We start from the raw sequence: 18,015 nt of genomic DNA, 5'->3' as shown, positions 1-18,015 counted from the left end.
GGAGTATTTTGATGAGCTAGTTGATGGAGAACAAGAAAAATATTTTAGGAGGCACAATAATTACTGCCTTAGATGAAATTAGAATAATTATACAAAGAATACAAAAACCACAAGTAAAGAGGGCTTTTAAAAAAGAAAACTAATGAAAGCAGTTTGGCCAAATGGTACACTTATTGGAGTAAGTAGATGCATAAAAACAATTGGAGTAACTTGGCTAACTGATTTATTCAACAAGATTGAAGGACAAACATGATGTCCAATGATTGGACAATTACTCTAGTGCCCATTTACAAGAACAAAGGATGTCCAAAATTGCTCGAACTATCTAGGAATTAAACATATAAGCTATAATATAAGTTATGAGAAAAAGTGATAAAGATATGTTTGAGATGTATCTCCAAATCGGAGAACCAATTTGAATTTATGCATTTTAAACTTATAATGAAAGCAATTAATCTTAAAAGAAAAATAAATGGATTACTATAAAGCTAGAAAAAGACACTTGCACTTGTTTTTAATCGACTTGAAAAAAGTATATGACAAAGTACCTAGAGAAGTTCTTTGGTGCAAAATGACAAAAAGGATATTTCCAGGAAATACATTATTACAATGCAAGATATATATATCGAGAATTACAAATATTAAGACATGTGGAGGGGAAACAAAGAATTTTTCAATTTCAATTGGCCTTAATTAAGGCTCGACCCTAAACCCTAAACTAATATCAGTGCAACATCCTGTCAAGAAACTAGCTCAATCAAAATCTTAAGCTTAATGAAGCCCCATAATATATTACATACACTCACACCCCCACACGCAGTAATTCTTTGGACTAGAAATGTAACTTATACCCTTGTCATACATGGTGCTAAATATGTCACTTAAATAAATGCAACTCATGCCCTCTTCATACAGCATAGTGTTAAATGTTTCACTTAAAATAAGGGTGAATAAGATTCAAATATGTGAGTATGTGACTTTTTTTCGTGTTAGCTTTCTATTCCATATTAAGGAATTAAACTAACCAATAATTTAAGTTTATATCAAGATGAATACCATATGTGGATGAGAGGATATGAAAGAAAAGGAAGGAAAAGGAAATAAAGGGATTACATATCCCTCATATAAATACCAATCGAAGAAGAGCGATAAATATTATTCAAACATAGTGTAAGCACTTTTTTTCTAATTATTGCTAATATATACCATAATTAGATTATTTGCTAGAGCTATTCAAAAAAATCCATCCCACTGACCCGCAACATAAATGGCAGGTCAATTTTTTCAAACAATTGCAACCTACGGGTTGGATACCCGTCCCACCTTAACCGGATCGGGTCATAGGCTGATATTAAATTTTAGCAGGTACCCAATTACCCACTAAAAAGAGAAAAGATTAGTGTTTAGGGTTTTCAAAAGACAGTTTCTTTCAAACAAATGAGTTGAACAATACCCTATTATTCATCATTGTAATTGTTCAGTTTTTTTATGTTGTATTTTCTTAACATCAAAAACAACCCACTCTTATCATTACAAGATGAAACTTTGATCTAGAAAGTTAAGAAAACCATGAGTATAAGAGAAAATAAAATATGCCATAAAAATCAAACATAAAACCTAGTACCCAGTGTCCTAACACGACTTATTCGAATACCCGAAATCAGGGTACCCGAATTAATTGGGTTGGGACATGGGCCATTAAAAAAGGTATCCGACTAATCCGGTACCCGAAATGCCTAAGTACCCGCTACTGAACACCCCTACTGTCAATGATACCATTCTATTCTGGATTGTACATATAGAAACATAGTACATACTCCTGTGGAATTAGGTTGCCCGACAATAGCAAAAACGCATGGATTCAGGAATAAGAATACTTGTTTTCAAAGACCCATGAACCAAAACTTCCATTCTAGGTACAACTTCGTTTTATGTTTATGAGAATCCGAAAGAAACCAAATAAAATAAGCATACTTGTTTTCACCAGCAGCAACAAGCACCAATTCATTGATCATAATAAGGCAATTCCTAAGTTCAAGATTGCTTCAGGTTTACAAGAAAAACTGTCAAATTCATGAATGTAGTTTGCGTCCTCAAATTGTCTTCCAGATTGTATTTGGAAAATAAGAGCACTTCTCATCTGTTCAATGCACCTTTCCGCGTCCAACTCGCATATTTCCATAAAGAACCTGATGATTGGAGAATGAACGGAAATCAAACTAACATTTTCATGATCTGATAACAGGAATTGCAGAAGGAAGATGACAAAATTATGGCAATCTGGATTACACTGAAGCTCATTTCAGCTTGGATTTTGAAGAGCTCTGAAGAGGTTTTGCAGTGGGTCTAGGAGCTGGAGTTCTCAGGGCCTTCTTTATATCATACTTGACAGATGCAAAAGCACATACAATAGCGAGCAACATAGTAGGATAGACATAAATGCCTTGGGAAGCATCGGTATTCACCGGTCGTGAAAGGATACCTTCCTTGACTAGACCCCAAACTATCAAGAGTGTACCAAACATGCTCATTCTTCCTGGCTTCATAAGGCCAACTATCGCGCCAGCAACACAGAAGTAGCTGCCCGACAAAACCTGAAAAATAAATATCAGTCAGAAACAAAAGACAGAGAAAGATGCAAAAACAGGGATTATTAAAACTCAGATGCAAAAAAATATCTGGGACTGGGATTATTAAAACTCAGATGCAAAAACAAAGGCATCAGAAAACTAGGTGTTCAGTATCATCCAGAGCACAACCTCAAGTTATATTTTTGAGGAAAGTTAGGCTACACTATATCATCTTTACATTGACATTAGCAAAATCACAATAAGTAGCAATTCTTTTAGAAGAAATCAATGGGTTTCAAAAGACCATATGAAAATGTTGTACAAAACCATCTTAACAACAAAACTGGGGGATATATAGACCATGAAAGCTTAGTCGGACAAAAAGGTCAAGGTAGTAATACTAAATCCACAAAACAAATATCAGAACTATAAAACATAACAAGATGAACTCACTTAAAAACATAGCATAGAAATTAAGCAAAGCACAGTAGTTCATCTATTTTCTATTTCATACACTGATGACCGTACTGCTTCACTGAAAATTGCTTGAGAAGTTGGATTTGCACAAGCATTCAGTCATCTATAAATCTTAGTGCAATGAGTAAACAAACTCTTCATCCAAACTGACAATTGCCTAATTCAACGTATACAGTCCATTGTTAGAAAGAATCGAATTTTAAGAGCAAGAAGACTATTGCACAGGCGAAAGATGTTCTTTTAGATCTTACATTTACAAAATAACTTTAAAAAGCAATAAGCAACCCTGCAACAATCAACCCAGCAGATAGTTGATTGCAGTGATAGTTAATGTGGAGATGTAGTGGAAAACATATTTGATTCTACAACTTCTAAATAGTGTTACTAGATTTAAAACAGAAATAAACGGGATGCATAATACAGGGATCCATCATCCATACTTCAATAGCCGTGAGTCCCTGAATACGAAGATAACCATAGCATAAACTAATGTAAGATAACTAATGGCAACATAATTACAATTTGAATTCATGCATCCAAATCTACTTGATAGGCAGCTTTAAACAGAAGTTTTACAGTCTACCTATTTACAAAAAGAAATCATCTTGGAATGTTGAAGCTAAGCAAAATGACGGAATTTAAAATAACCACCAGAAATTGTCTCTATATTGCAGGGTTTAGAAGTCAACAAGTAAGCAGTCTTAAGTTGTAATGAGTCAAGATCTCTATATCCCAAATTTCCAATGCAATGATCAGTAAAAAATCATTCCATGTTCCCTTAAAATGCATTCGAGCTGTAGATTAAATTGGCACAATCATTCAAGTCTGACTAATACTGATTACATTTACAATATGGCTCGAATATTTTGACAAGTTTGATCATTTAAGACACAATAGAAGGATTCTTCTGTATGAAAATTACAGCACCTTTTTTCCATGTGAAGAATGTTTCAGGTGGAATTCATTCTATTAGGAAACTAAATGAAATAGGATGGAGTGCAATAGAAAAGTTCACTAGAGTCCATAAGTGTAGGGTGCTGAATTTGCGCTTTGCACCAAAGTATCTAGCTGACAAACATGACATAAGAAAGCCAATGCAAACAGAAGATTGTTTTAGAAAAGAGCCTTCACTGCCTCTTCAGCAACTGATTTTGGGAATCATCTAACAAAATCAATATCTTAGAGCCTTGAATAAAATGAATTAAAAGAAATGGTTGTTGCTTTATCCTTTGAAATATTAGCCAGAAGAAAGATTAAACTGTTCTAGAAGGTTTAATAACCAAGTTGAAAACAGATCATGAAACGGATTATGTCACTAACATCAGGTGGAAAAAAAAAATCTAAGTTTACCTCTAAACGCTTTAAATCAAGTGCCAAAGGAGCCTCTTTTACACTAGTTAAATTGTAAATATTCTCTAGATCATTCCAACTAGGAATTGCCATATTCTTGACTAGTCCATGTGCCACAGCTCCAGGATAGAGAAGAGTTTTTACAGCTGCAATTGGAAAGACATCACTAGCAACCAATTGGGAAGTAGTCACATGAACTGGAGTCGTGCACATACCAGACCTGCATGGTACCCTGTAGAACAATAAATAGAAAGCTGAAACAGTCAAGTCCACAGAAAACAAGCTAAAGAAAAAGCTAAAGTGATCCAATGGCTCATGGACTAAATTTAATATACAAGTTTTCCAAATAGAAATAAAATTAAATTTGGCGATATGGCATTATTCAATCAACAAAACAACTTTTAATGTCTTACGAATCTAAGATTTATATGTTTAAGATAATGTCAACCAATAGCTCCACAAAAGCTTAGTCAAGGTGACAAAATTCTCCATGGAATGAAGAATACAAGCAGGGAATAATGAGATAAATATGACAATGAGAATGAGTTAGATGTATATTGACCGATGTAGGAATACATGCTATTATTACATTCAAGCTCAAATGTTTCCTATAACATAATTAAGGATGCATTTTAAGAAGTATTAAAGGAGCAAAAAAAAAATATAGCTGTGGAAATAGCATCTCACATATCTTATCAAAAGATCAAGAAACAAACAGCAACAATAAAAGATCAATCAAATTACAAAGGGCTTCCTTCATAAGGGGCGGAATTATAGGGTTGTCCTAGATGTCCAGGACAGCGCTTAAATGTAGAAAAAATCCTTTAGAGTACAAGAAAGTAAGCTAGTGGAGTTGCTTTTGCAGAAGTAGTTTACTCAAGTGACCAGGGAATCAAAATCTACCAGCGTCATTTTTGCCCGTGTAATACTTTTTTTTTTTTATTTTAAGCTCTAAGCTATAAACACAAGAAAATTCAAGCCTTTTTCGGCAAACTCCAGACGCAGAACGCACAACTTCTCCCTCCCGTGCTGCCATCAGAATTTCGCCCCTAACTACCAATCCACTTGCAACGTCACCACCCAGTCGCATGTCCACCACCATTTGACTGTGTAGCTTCAGTCCTTACGTAGGTACACAATTTAGTTTTTTTCTTTATTTTTTCATTTATAATTTTTTGATTTAATGTTAATTTGTTAGTAATTTTAGTTAGTACTCCCTCCTATTCTCTTTACTTGTCCCATTTGATTTTGGCACATTTGCCGATGCTCGTTATCTATCTTAAATATCTATAATTGTGCATGAGTTAAAATTATAAAAATTTGATATTAATAAAATTTACAATAAGACGAATTAAACAAGATCCCACATGAGAATATATTGTAACTTATAGATTAAGAACAAAGCACACAATAATAGTGATTGATAAATAGTGTTGAAAAACCAAATGGGATAAGTAAACCGAATGGGAGGGAGTATTTGTTTTGATTATTATTATGATTAATTTGTTAGTAATTTTAGTTAATGTTTGTTATGTTTTGGGTTTATTTTGATTAATTTGAAATTGGAAGGACTTGTTTTGTTTATATCTTCACATTACAATTTTGATTAAGTTGTTAATGCTTGATAATTGATAGTTTATTTTTTTTATTATCATTTTAATCAATTTGATTGTTAATTTGTTAGTAATTTTAGTTATGCTTGTTTTATTTTGGGTTAGTTTGATATACTTGTTTTGTTTATCACATTACAATTTTGATTTAAGTTGTTAATGTTTGATGATTGATAGTTTTGTAACGAGAGTGAGACAAGAACAAATTACTTATTGGAGTTGCTTGTTTGAATCCTACTAATTTATTTTCCACTATAACAAAGAGAAGATACTCAAAATGGCTTAACTTTATCTTGATGGTTTGACCTTTGATAGTCTTGGTTTTGAGTTGAATACTTATGTTGTTATTTCTCTCTTGATGAGCGGTTTGCAAACTTGGCTTTTATTAGTGAACTCTCCAAAACATTGGTTAGTTCTAAGTTGCATTAGACATTTCCAACATTTTATAAGCTTTTAAAGTTGGCTTTGATTTGGGCGGGCTAAAAGATTCTTCTCAACAATGATGAAAGATCGAGCTAAGCAACAGGATATCTGATGAGTATTTGAATGGCACAGCTGTAACTTATTTTTCATGTGATCAGATGATGGTACTATGCACCACTATAAAAATATGAAAATTCAGCATAGACAATTGCCTTAATTAAAATGTTGTTCAATTTAAATTCTTTTCAGTGACATCACTTGAGTTCTTTTCTGGATCCGTCCCTGATGTACAAGATTCATGCACAACTTACTCACAAGAGCACCTTGCTCAGGGCAGCTGCTTACAAGAGTCATGCACAACTTACTTACAAGAGCACCTTGCTCAGGGCAGCTGCTTTTTTATGGGCCCAATTTTCATATTTAAGTAAAGCTTCCCTTCTATTTCCCTTGTTCATTTTCTAATTAAATAGGTATTTCAGTGAATGTTCTTAAACTTAATTTTGATATTGGTTTTGATTTTGGTAAGTTTGGGTTTTAGGTGGGTAGGTGTCTTGTAAGTCTTTCTATTTCTTGATTTGAATAGATACAATAAACATTCAAATGTCAAAATCTTCAAAAATTTGGTAAATTTATTCAAATATTAATGGATATCGGTTAGAAAATTATTGTTTTGCGTAAATAATTCAGCTCAAAATTGTTTTTCTAGGGGTCACATATTTTAGTTTTTTTGCTTAAGGCCTCTAAAATGTCTCTAACGGCCGTGACAATGAGTCTTTGAGTCTGACAGTGCTAGTTCTAATCACCTATGAGCGATAAAGGAAAGTTTTCCATCCTTAGAGAGATGTGAAGATAAAAAGGTGGCTCTCAGGAGATTGCGCTTCAAAATGGCCAAAATAGTAACCCTTAGATCAGATAAGGTATGTACCTAATTTAGAGAGAAATCTAATCTCCTTAGAAAGGGTGGAGAAATTTATATGATAGATGGATGGATCGTGGTTAATAGTGAAATCTCAGTGATTATGATTGGTAAAAGAAACGAAAGAAATTTCTATATTTATGATCTTGGTCGAGAGAAGTGCGTTCAAGGAAAGGCACTATTGGGATACGTTCGTCGACATGCAGCTTTGGTGACACATTATTTTATTTGATAGCCATTATGGGTTTGCGAAAGGTTTGTTAAAAAAGTAAACCCAATATAGATATTGAAGTATCTGAATTATTCAAGTTAGTGTTGCTAGTCTTGCTACAAGGCTTTGGTAAGAGTTTTTTGAAAAATTTCCTATTATAATAATTATAATAAAATTAGGAGTCATCAAATATAATTGGGAAATGTAGTTTTTTAATTATATAGTTTCCTAAAGGTGTCCTAATAATAGGTAGTTTCATACCCTTAATTTCGTATCCTGGCAAGGTGTAGGAAGTTCTCAAACATAGTCTTGCATTATTAGTATTATTTGTGTGTCATTGTGTATCTTATCTAAAGTATTGTTTTTACATATTAGATGAAAAATGAGCATCATTTACTTTTTTTATGTAATTTGCATTGAAATCTAAGATAAATCTAAATCATATCATTTTCTATATTTTCAATGTTCAGTGCTCACTAGCAGATCCTCTCAAACAAAAGACACTAAAATAAGTGTAAATCAAAGAACCGCCTCATCTCATCAAATATTATCCAAAATAACGAAACTATATTCTGAAAAGCAGCAGCATTCACGAACATTAGGTCAATTGCTACAGCACTAAAACATAATTATGGAAAATAGATCAATAATGACATGCTTATAACATAAATAAAGCATAATAGGTATATAATTACAGCTTAGAATTAAATGACTCGAAATAAATCAAAGTAACTGATTCGAAATCAGTACAAAATATACAGTATTAAGAAGAAACAAAAACAATAACCAGATTAACTCAAAAAAAAAAAACAAAAACCAGATGGATTTATTCGGAAACTCACAGAATTGTTGAGGAATTTAGGTCATAGAGAAAAATGGGAGGGAGAGAAGAACCTGAAGAGAGGGATCTGGAGGAAGACGATAAAGAAAAAAATGCGAGAGGCGATGGAAGAGATTCTGGAGCTGGTCCAACCCCTGGATTGATTCGCCATTGCAGGATTAGAGATTCACTTGGCAATGTCAGGCCGAGAGAGGTGAGAAATGTACTTGATCTTGATTTCTCAACTCAGCTGGAATGTATGTTGGCGTTGACTATGTAAATGTAATACAGAAAGTGTTGAGGCGAGCAATTTAAGGGTTGTATGACAAATCCCGGTTGCTGGCTTGCTGCCCGCCCCTATTCCTATTCACCGGTTCGAGTGACAACTAGTTTTCGCTAATTTGTTAGCTTTTCCTACTTATTAAAATTGTTATTTAATCATCTTTATCAATTTGTTTTGTAACATTTAGTTGTTCATTAGCTCTTTATTGGAAAAAGAATTTATGCGAAAATTAGAAGAAAATAAAAATGAGTTTGGTTGATATTTTTTTTTTTCTAAAACTCAATAAATAACTGTCATGTTATATAGTGATTTGCTTTAACATAAACCGTTATCTGATATAGCGACTTATATTAGAGCAAACTGCCATGTGACATACCGGTAAGGCTAAGGTGTAAAATTTAAAGATTTAGCTTTCTAAATTATCTATAATAAATGCATGAAAACCAAAATAGTATCCAAATAACACCTCATTTCATATGGTTAAAGCGTAATGATAAACCAATAGACAACTATAACTAGATCTTCACAACAGATAAATATATAAAAGTTTATATCACATAGCCCCAAATTCAATAGTTTACTTTTCAATGTAATACACATATACCTAAGGTTATTGTCCTAATTTACTTAGACCAACAGAGGAGGAACTCGAGGTAGATCCATCTCTAATTAATTAAGTGATGTGCTCCACGCCGATATATGGATAAAGGGGGTGTTGGAGGTGATGGATAAGGTGGAGGAGATACATGTACAGACAAAAATGAATAAAGATTTAGTACTTTCACTCATTGATATGGATACAGAGCGCGTAATCTAGAAGAAGGGGGTATTTTCTGATGAACTAGATGTGTGACCAAATGTAGTGTATGGATGAACTAGATTACCTTGTCCAACCTGTTGCAATGCATCTTAGAGCACCCATTCTATATATCGTTTGGGCATACAACACACTCCCATCTCCAGTGATAGAGAAGCTCCTACTTCTAATGGATGTAAAATCAATCCAAGAGAACTCTTTATTTTTGAAGCCTATGGTTCCTAATGATCAAGCCCAAGTTGTTTCTAGTTCAAGTCCTTATGGTGTGTTCATGTTCAAGTCATTTCAAGAAAGTCCTATTCATTCTTACATGGTTCATGTTCCATTCAATTCTGTTCTTTTGATTACTTGTCTCATTCAGAATTAAGGGGTGCTTGCTCTCTTCCATTCATACATATGTGTAAGTGTAGGGCTTTTGGAGTTGCTAAATAATGTTACAAGTGAAGTTGAATTGTTGTTTTAAGTTGCATGCCTAGCTTTTGGTGAGTCTAAGAGTTTATTTCAATAATTATAAGAGTTACTCCTTTAATAGAAAGAGTTGTAAATTGTAATGCTTGGTTTGTCCACGTTAAAATCAAGTATAGTTGTCTTTTGGTATGCCTTTTGCTACTATATTTCATGGCTATATAATGCTATTTTCTCATAAATGAAAATCAGATTATGATTTTAAAAATTAAGCTTATGCTTGTCATTATTTTTCTTTGGTTTGCGTTTAGTCTTCACTCTTGTTTGAAACACCTTGCCTTGTTTTTTGTCTTGCTCATAGCTTGATATTGTTCTTATGTCTTCATTTGTAGGTATGTCTTGAGTTGTGGGTCTTTCTGATCGCAATCTCCTTCGAAAATGGTATAATTCACCATTTTCTATCTCTTTTCATGTTCTGACTATAACTTCTATGAACATGATATATTGGGTATATGATGATGATCAGCATCATTATTTTTATACATGCATAATTGGTCGAATTTAGTAAATCTATTTGGTTAATTGATGTTTCCCTATGATCATCCTATTAGCCACACATTTATTGTGCGCTTGAAGTTATTTAATGAAAAATCCTACATGATAACCCTAAATTATCGGTTTTTATACGTGGTGGATAAACATCTTTTTAATTCACATAATGACCTTTCATTTTCAAATTTTTCACATGACAAACAAAATGAAAAGGTTTTTGTTAACTTTACACTATTTTTCCAAAGCATAATGACTTTTTGTAAAAGAAAAGGACGTCGCAATCATCCTTATTGGCCACAAATTCGTAATCTAGTCGAAATGAGTACTTAATATAACAAATAATTTAACATTTTATCTACTAAATGAAAAGTTGAAAATTTAAGATCACCACATAGACTTATTTCTATCACGTGAAAAAGCTAAAAACTCAAACCTTAACATCACAATAAAATTTGTTATTTCAGGTAAATTAAAAATATCAAATGTATTATTATTAATAAAAGTGAAGTTATAAACATCTCGTCAATTCCTTTCAAGTGAAAGCTAATTAGGGAGAGTCGGACTATTCTTGGTTCTTAAAATTTTTTGTGAATTCAAGTTTGTTCTTTACTTCTCTTTAGTCCTTAGCTCCCACTCTTTCAAGTCCATTGACCATTGTTCTTTGGTGTTCAAGTGAAGTGGATAAACCTCTCCCAATTCTCCTCTTTGCAAAACCATTACATAAAACCCCATACACAATTGAAATAGTGAAGGAAAACAAGACATGGAGATGAGCATATCATTCATACATAACACTTCCAATTCCAATTCCTCTATTTCTCTTTCAAGCTTCTCTTCTTCTTCTTCTTCTTCTTATCTATCCCTTCAACCTCAATACAATCACTTTCTCTCTTACTACCCCAAACCCACCAATATCTATCTTCCACGTGTCCCTCCTCGTCGCTCCGTTCTCTGCCTCGCTCGCCGTCGTAATAATTCTAGTCGCCCCCTCTCCTCCACCTCCAAGAAAAATAAGGTATAACCCTTTTTTAAAAAAATAATCTTTTTTTGTTACACTTTTATTCTTTTAAAGTACATTTGATTAGGTATTGAACTTGGGTAATGGTTAGTTTGATCTAAATTGAAAAAAATTGGAAATTTTATGAATTCCCTTTTCAAGATTTTTCAGGTTTATTGATGAAAAATAGTGTGAAGTAAACCTATTTAATGATAACAGAATTAATTGGTGAAGCTACTATAAATTGTGTTTTAGTCATTGTTGCTGCATTTTAGTGTTTCTTGATGATTTGTTTAGAACAGATCGTTTACTTTTACGGCCCGTTTGGTTAGTCGTTTGGTTAGTGGTAGTAGTGATAGTAAATGACGGTAATGAAAATAATTTATAGTGGTAGTAGTGATAGTAAATGGCGGTAATGAAAATAATTTAATCATCAAAAGTTCTAAGTCATTACCATGGTAATGAAACTTTGATAAAAGAAAATTTCACAAATTTTTATTGCCACCTAATACCACTTCTCCTAGTGGTAATGCATAAAAATAAAATTTATGAAGAAAAATGAGATGATTGAAGTTGGATAAGCATGGGCATTAAGGTAGCAATAGATTTTTCAACAAAAGTTACACTAATTTTTATTCCCATTACCACCGTTTAATACCACCTACCAAACGGATCGTTAGCGTTTTCTTGTGAAAAGTGATGGACAAATTTAAATATACATGGTGTTTGTCTTAATTATGTAATTCAGATTTTTCTATTGAAGGTTAAATTATTTAGGATTTAGTTGTGGGAAAATAGTTTTGAAAATATTAATTGATTTGGTGGGACTGTTATGGTAATTGATTATCAGTAAGAGTTGCAAAATATTTTTTCATTCTGGCAAAGATGTGTTAAAGAATGTAATCATGTTTAATGTTACTTGCTGTATTTAGTGTTCTTTCAGATGGGAAATGCTACAACATATTATTACCCCAATGTCATTGGATAGCTTCTATTTAGGATGGCATTTGGGAGGGTCGATATATGCAGTAGGTATTTAGAGATCTACTCAACCAAAAGCTTACACTAATGGTTGAAACTCCAAATGTTATATTTTCTATTACTCCTCCTCACACGAGAGCTTTTTAGGCTTAAAGCGTGGATGCAATACATATCTTCCTCATACATGGTTCGACATGTTCCACTTGAAATGAGGGATGAATGAGATTTAAGCCCGTGATCTCTTGTCAAGTTGACTTCTGATACTATATCAAGGTTGAAAGTGTTAGTTTATTATTAAATGGATAATAAAGTACATCAATTGGTTAATTATTTAGAAATAAAAGATTACATAAGATCAAAATTAATGTAGGATAATTGTAGTAATTAGGGAAAACAAGATATTAAAAAAGAAGGTTTATGTAGAGACTTTCGGGGTATATTTATGTGGAAGGAATAGCAAAATAATATTGTGAACAATAAAATTTAGAGTGGTATTGAACAACTAATGCTTAAAGTAATAATAATAACACCAGAAACATATAAGATTACAATATATATTCTACTACTATATTGTAGTAGTTCACTCTTATTCTTACAATAACTCACTCTAAAATATTACTCTTATTTTTGCTTTACCACTCAAGGATGTTGTGGTGGGATGATGAAAATGCAAGTGATGATTACCCTATTTATACTACTAGAAATGCTCCAAAATTCAATAAAGGTTGACAAGTAATTAGAGCTTTTACACTTAACTTAACAGGGAGAGGTGATAGGAGTAGAATTTTACCACCCTTAGTTGTAAATTTTTGACTAATTTATACATTGATAAAAGAGAAGTGCTTGGTGACTTTGTTTAACAGTTTAATATGCTAAAAGAGAATGTAAACTTTAGGCTATGATTCTGGAGGATATTAAGTAATATTTTCTTAACATGCCCCTTCAAGATGGACAAACAAAAAGGAAAAATGAAATTTTGGAGAATTATAAATGACGATGACCATGAATATAGTTGGAAGAGTTTTTCATGGTCTGCAGTTGGTAGCGGAGACTCGGAGTTGCAACAAATGGAGGAGTTGCAAATTAAAGGGTATATTGGAGTGTTGAAGGTTTCATGATGACAAAAAAAAATGAGTTCATAATGAGAACTAAAAAAAGAGTTGCTTCTTTTTGGTATAAGGGTTTAAGGGTTTGTGTCCATAAAAGAAAAAAAGTTCAGGCCAAGCACATGAAGGAGATTATAATGAGCGTGTAGAGTTCCTCTTTCTTTTGAAAATAATGAGGAGAAGTTTTATATGCTTTTATTGGAGAGTGAGATTGTAGAGATTACTGATGGTGAGTTTGGGAGTGTGATTTACACAATCACCGTCAAGGGAGTGAGATTGAGCCGTTGAACACACAAATTCGAGAAAAATGGTCGAGTTAATAGTGAGATAATCATTACTACCATCAAGGGAGGAAAATTGAGCGATTGAACAATTCAATTGGAGAGAAATGGACGAGTTAGTGGTGACATAATCACTACAATGATCAAAGGAAAGAATTCGAGCGGTTGAACAATCAAAATTGAGAAAATAGTTGAGTTAGTACTGACATAATCACTACTACTATTTGATATTCAAGGAGTGGGATGGAAAGCATGTAAAAAAAAGAGATCATAGCTCTTGATACTATGTAAAAGGACCCAAACAACTAAAAGCTTAACCTAATGGATGAAGTCCCTGTATGTGTTACATACTCTATCAATAGACATTTGAGACTAATGATGTTTTTATCTTGTAGAAGTACAATGCAAGAGTGTGATTTGTTCTTTTTCCTTGCAGAGCCATAAGAAAGCCAACTTAAACAAAGAGGATGACTTGGATGAAGATGCTTTTGAGGCTCTTTTTAAGCAGCTTGAAGAAGATCTCAAGCAAGATGAGTCGTTGTTAGACGATCTTGAGGATGAGATTTCCGAAGAAGAGCTTGCCATGCTTGAACGTGAGTTGGAAGAAGCATTAGCAGAAGATGATACTCTGTCAGAGCTGTTGAATCTGACAACAAATATTGCTGAGGCAAGAGAAGAGGGCAAAGAAGGAATGGGAGACGAAGCTGCAGAAGAAGATGCTGCCGATGAGGAACAGGAAGACGAGGAAGAAGAGGAACCAGTAAAACTGAAAGGTTGGCAGCTTAAGCGATTGGCATACGCACTTAAGGTTGGGCGCCGCAAAACTAATGTAAGTGTTTATATCATTAAACCATTTTTAGCCAACATCAGTTTATGGAGGAATTTATGTGAATGTGTACATTCTCGCAAGATATGGATGAAGTTTGTGGTTAGCCATTGTTTTACAGATAAAAAGCCTTGCAGCCGAGCTATGTCTTGATAGATCCGTTGTTCTTGAGTTACTACGAGATCCACCTCCAAATCTGTTAATGTTAAGTGCTACTTTGCCTGATAAGCCAGAGCCACCAGTCGCAATTCCGGACTCTAGAGAGACATCATCTTTTCCTTCTGAGGTAGAGGTGATTGCAGATACTTCACAACCCGAACCCAAGGTTGAAACCCCCATTCATGTCTTGCAGAACAGCTGGTCTGCACAGAAGAGATTGAAGAAAGCTCAAGTTGAAACTCTTGAAAATGTCTACAGACGTACTAAGCGTCCTACTGTAAGTTCATGCTTTTCTATCTGTTTCCATTCGGAAATGTTTTCTGCATTCAGAAAAAAATCAGGTTCTACTATGCTGGTTATTATTTTCTTCATCGATTTCTCCAATAATTGGACGTTGAACATTATTTTTTGATCATCAAGTGTAATGGTTGAGAAGGTCATGAAATGAAACAACCACTCTTGGAGATGCACAAAATCAATCATTATCACTACTCAGTACTCACTTATACAACATTCCATTGCCCCATTTCCATCAAATAGCTACTCCTTCCGTTCCTTAAAGAAATTCTCATTTTTCATTTTAGGTGTTCTATTTGTTGTTCCCGTAGGAAATCTTTACATTTATATCACAAATTTTAGACAAAAATTAATATTGTTCATACTCATTTTAATATTTTAATAATGCGTATGGTACCCACTATCTTCCGCTAACTTCATTTTAACATTGTTATATTCCTTATGATCCCTATATGTTTTCCACTAACTTCATAATAATATTTTTTTATTTGTTGTGATCCTTATAATTTTTTCACTAACTTTCTTTTAATATTTTTTTAATGTTTATTGTATTCACTTTTTCTCTATCAAATTTATTATTCAATAAAATAATATATCCATTATCTAAAAGATTCTACTTTTCTTAATTCTCGTGAACATTCCTTGTGGCAACTTCATACTAAGTGTGATTTTGCAGCATTGGAAGTACGCAATCTTACTCATTTGTGTTGCCTATCAATATTGTTATTGTCTAATTGGTGACATCAACATTGTCGAAGAAATCCCTTGTTTTCTGAATATCTCCTTTGACAATTTTGTGATACTTTTTATTTATGCTAAATCATACATGATGTTTGCTACTCAAATTCAATCAGAAACAACCTCTTTGTTAGTTTTATTATCAACAAGCGTAAGGTTGCATACATCCGACCCTTTAAATCCCCACCTAGATGAGAGCCAATTAATTGCAGTTGAATTATGAGATGTGTGAGAAATTTGTGGTAAGGTGCATCTTGAAAAAGGTGTTTGTTGGATTACTGAAATGAGATGTATTGGATATGCAGAATGCGATGATTAGCAGCATAGTCCATGTGACAAACCTTCCTCGCAGGAGAGTTGTAAAATGGTTTGAAGACAAACGTGCTGATGAAGGAGTACCCGAAGAGCATCGCCCTTATCGACGCAAGTCTTCTGAGTCTGTATTTACCCAATAATAATAATAATAATAATAATAATAATAATAATAATTTTGTTAACATATGGTTTGATCTAATATTAATTCCAGATTTCCATGCATCTGCTCCTGTGCCAATTGTCAACGTTTCGGTGGGAGTAGAATCTCAATTGTTGAGCAATATCAATTATCAAAGTTTATAGAGTCAATATGTAGGCTAAAAAGATGCAGTGAAATTAAATGAGTTTGTAAAAATCAACAATATACAGCATGCGTCACTTTTAATTCTTTACATTTTACCTACATGTGGTTGTGCATTCCGAATATTGTTTTTTTTGTCGTTATTGTTTTGATGAAATGTATAGAAAATTTAAAATAAATAAACAAAAAAAATATATAAAATTCGTACAATATCTAACTTTGTAAAATATTTCTCAAGATATGTAGTTTTTTCCTAAAATTGTAGTTTGGAGCTGTTCGCTATTAGTAACAGTGAATAAAGACCGGAGGTCAAAAAAAGTCAAAGCATCTGTTCGCTGTTACTAATAGCGAATAAGGACTTTGACGGTTTTTGACCTTCAATCCTTGTTCGCTGTTACTAACAGCGAACTGACTCGAGCTAAATTCAACAGTTTCTCCTCGTTTGACCAGGTTTTAGATCTGTTCGCTGTTAGTAACAGCGAACAAACCCTTTGTCTTTTTTGAACCCTCAACATTTGTTCGCTGTTACTAAGTGCGAACATGCCAAATCTCGGGTCTGGAAAAAAATTGCTTATCTTGGGAAATAGTTTGAAACGTTGGCTATAATGTGAATTTTTATATATTTTTTGCTTATGTGTTTCAAATTTTCAAATGTATACACATTTTCTTAGATCTGCATGGGTCAAGTTTAGTTTAACAAACTAACAGATTTATCTTAGTAAATTTAGGTCAGTTAACGTTGCAGTTATAATTGTTTCTAAAAATCAAAAACCTTAATAGCCCGTTTGGTTAGTGGTATTAATGATGGTAATGAAAATAGTTTATAGTGTAAAATTTTATCAAAAGTTTCATGTCATTCTAATGAAACTTTGATCACAAAAAAGATTTTTTGTTTACAACATTTCTTCCAATGGTAATGTATTAGAATGAATTTTATGAAGAAAATGAGATGATTGAAGTTGGACAAGCATGGCCATCAAGGTAGCCAAGAGATTTTTCAACTAAAATTACATTATTTTTCATTCCCATTACCACCGTTTTATTATAACCCACCAAATGTGCCATAATCTGTTAGACTCTAACGGCTAGTTTGGTAAATGATAATAAACGGTGGTAATGGAAATGAAAACTAGCATAATTTTAATCAAAAAAACCTCTTAGGTACCTTGATGGCTATGCTTGTCCAGCTTCAATTATTTTGTTTTCTTTATAAAATTCATTCCAATGTATTACCTTTGGGAGAGGTGGTATTAAACGGTAATGGAGATATGTAAACAAAAAAGAGAACTTTTATTTTTTGATAAAATGTTTACACATTTACTTAGATCAGCATGGGTTTAAGCTTAGTTTGACAAGAAGGTATTTGGCAAATGGCTGATAGCTGGTAGCTGATAACTGATTATAATGGCTGATTTGACCAACTGATTTTATTAACTGTTTTGACCTGCTGATTTTAAATCCGCTGCTATGAGCAGCTTGTTTAAAAACAACTTATTCATATCAATAAACTGTTTCAACCAGCTAGTTCACCAAACACTAAGATTAACTGGTTTGACCACCCAAACCTCTATTTACATCAA

General features: G+C 33.1%; 2 protein-coding genes across 2 annotated transcripts; one reads left to right on the top strand and one right to left on the bottom strand.

Moving 5' to 3' along the window:
- Nucleotides 1–1,860: 1,860 nt before the first annotated feature.
- Nucleotides 1,861–8,904, bottom strand: LOC130817772 (uncharacterized). Its single transcript, XM_057683653.1, has 4 exons — nucleotides 8,452–8,904; nucleotides 4,398–4,629; nucleotides 2,290–2,594; nucleotides 1,861–2,189 (listed from the first exon to the last, which is right to left on the bottom strand). The coding sequence occupies exons 1-3, from the start codon at nucleotides 8,547–8,549 to the stop codon at nucleotides 2,298–2,300; spliced, it is 627 nt and encodes a 208-aa protein (XP_057539636.1). The 5' UTR covers nucleotides 8,550–8,904; the 3' UTR covers nucleotides 1,861–2,189; nucleotides 2,290–2,297.
- A 2,080-nt stretch (nucleotides 8,905–10,984) lies between these two features.
- On the top strand, nucleotides 10,985–16,560 carry LOC130818060 (protein OVEREXPRESSOR OF CATIONIC PEROXIDASE 3). The gene is made up of 4 exons (XM_057684089.1): nucleotides 10,985–11,449; nucleotides 14,236–14,628; nucleotides 14,747–15,061; nucleotides 16,125–16,560. The coding sequence occupies exons 1-4, from the start codon at nucleotides 11,198–11,200 to the stop codon at nucleotides 16,272–16,274; spliced, it is 1,110 nt and encodes a 369-aa protein (XP_057540072.1). The 5' UTR covers nucleotides 10,985–11,197; the 3' UTR covers nucleotides 16,275–16,560.
- Nucleotides 16,561–18,015: the final 1,455 nt, after the last annotated feature.

This window comes from Amaranthus tricolor, chromosome 7 (assembly GCF_026212465.1).
Source record: "Amaranthus tricolor cultivar Red isolate AtriRed21 chromosome 7, ASM2621246v1, whole genome shotgun sequence".
Classification (NCBI taxonomy): domain Eukaryota; kingdom Viridiplantae; phylum Streptophyta; class Magnoliopsida; order Caryophyllales; family Amaranthaceae; genus Amaranthus; species Amaranthus tricolor.
The sequence above is the reverse complement of the archived record's forward strand: the minus strand, read 5'-3'. Positions and strand labels throughout refer to the sequence as shown.

What these genes read in the sequence shown, in the direction of transcription:
- LOC130818060 (XM_057684089.1), top strand. Translation starts at nt 11,198, where the DNA reads ATGGAGATGAGCATATCATTCATACATAACACTTCCAATTCCAATTCC. An exon ending in CCACCTCCAAGAAAAATAAG is followed by an intron (nt 11,450 to 14,235) that starts GTATAACCCTTT and finishes TTTTCCTTGCAG; the next exon opens with AGCCATAAGAAAGCCAACTT. An exon ending in GACGTACTAAGCGTCCTACT is followed by an intron (nt 15,062 to 16,124) that starts GTAAGTTCATGC and finishes TTGGATATGCAG; the next exon opens with AATGCGATGATTAGCAGCAT.
- LOC130817772 (XM_057683653.1), bottom strand. Translation starts at nt 8,549, where the DNA reads ATGGCGAATCAATCCAGGGGTTGGACCAGCTCCAGAATCTCTTCCATC. An exon ending in CTCCAGATCCCTCTCTTCAG is followed by an intron (nt 4,630 to 8,451) that starts GTTCTTCTCTCC and finishes ATTGTTCTACAG; the next exon opens with GGTACCATGCAGGTCTGGTA. An exon ending in TTGATTTAAAGCGTTTAGAG is followed by an intron (nt 2,595 to 4,397) that starts GTAAACTTAGAT and finishes TTTATTTTTCAG; the next exon opens with GTTTTGTCGGGCAGCTACTT.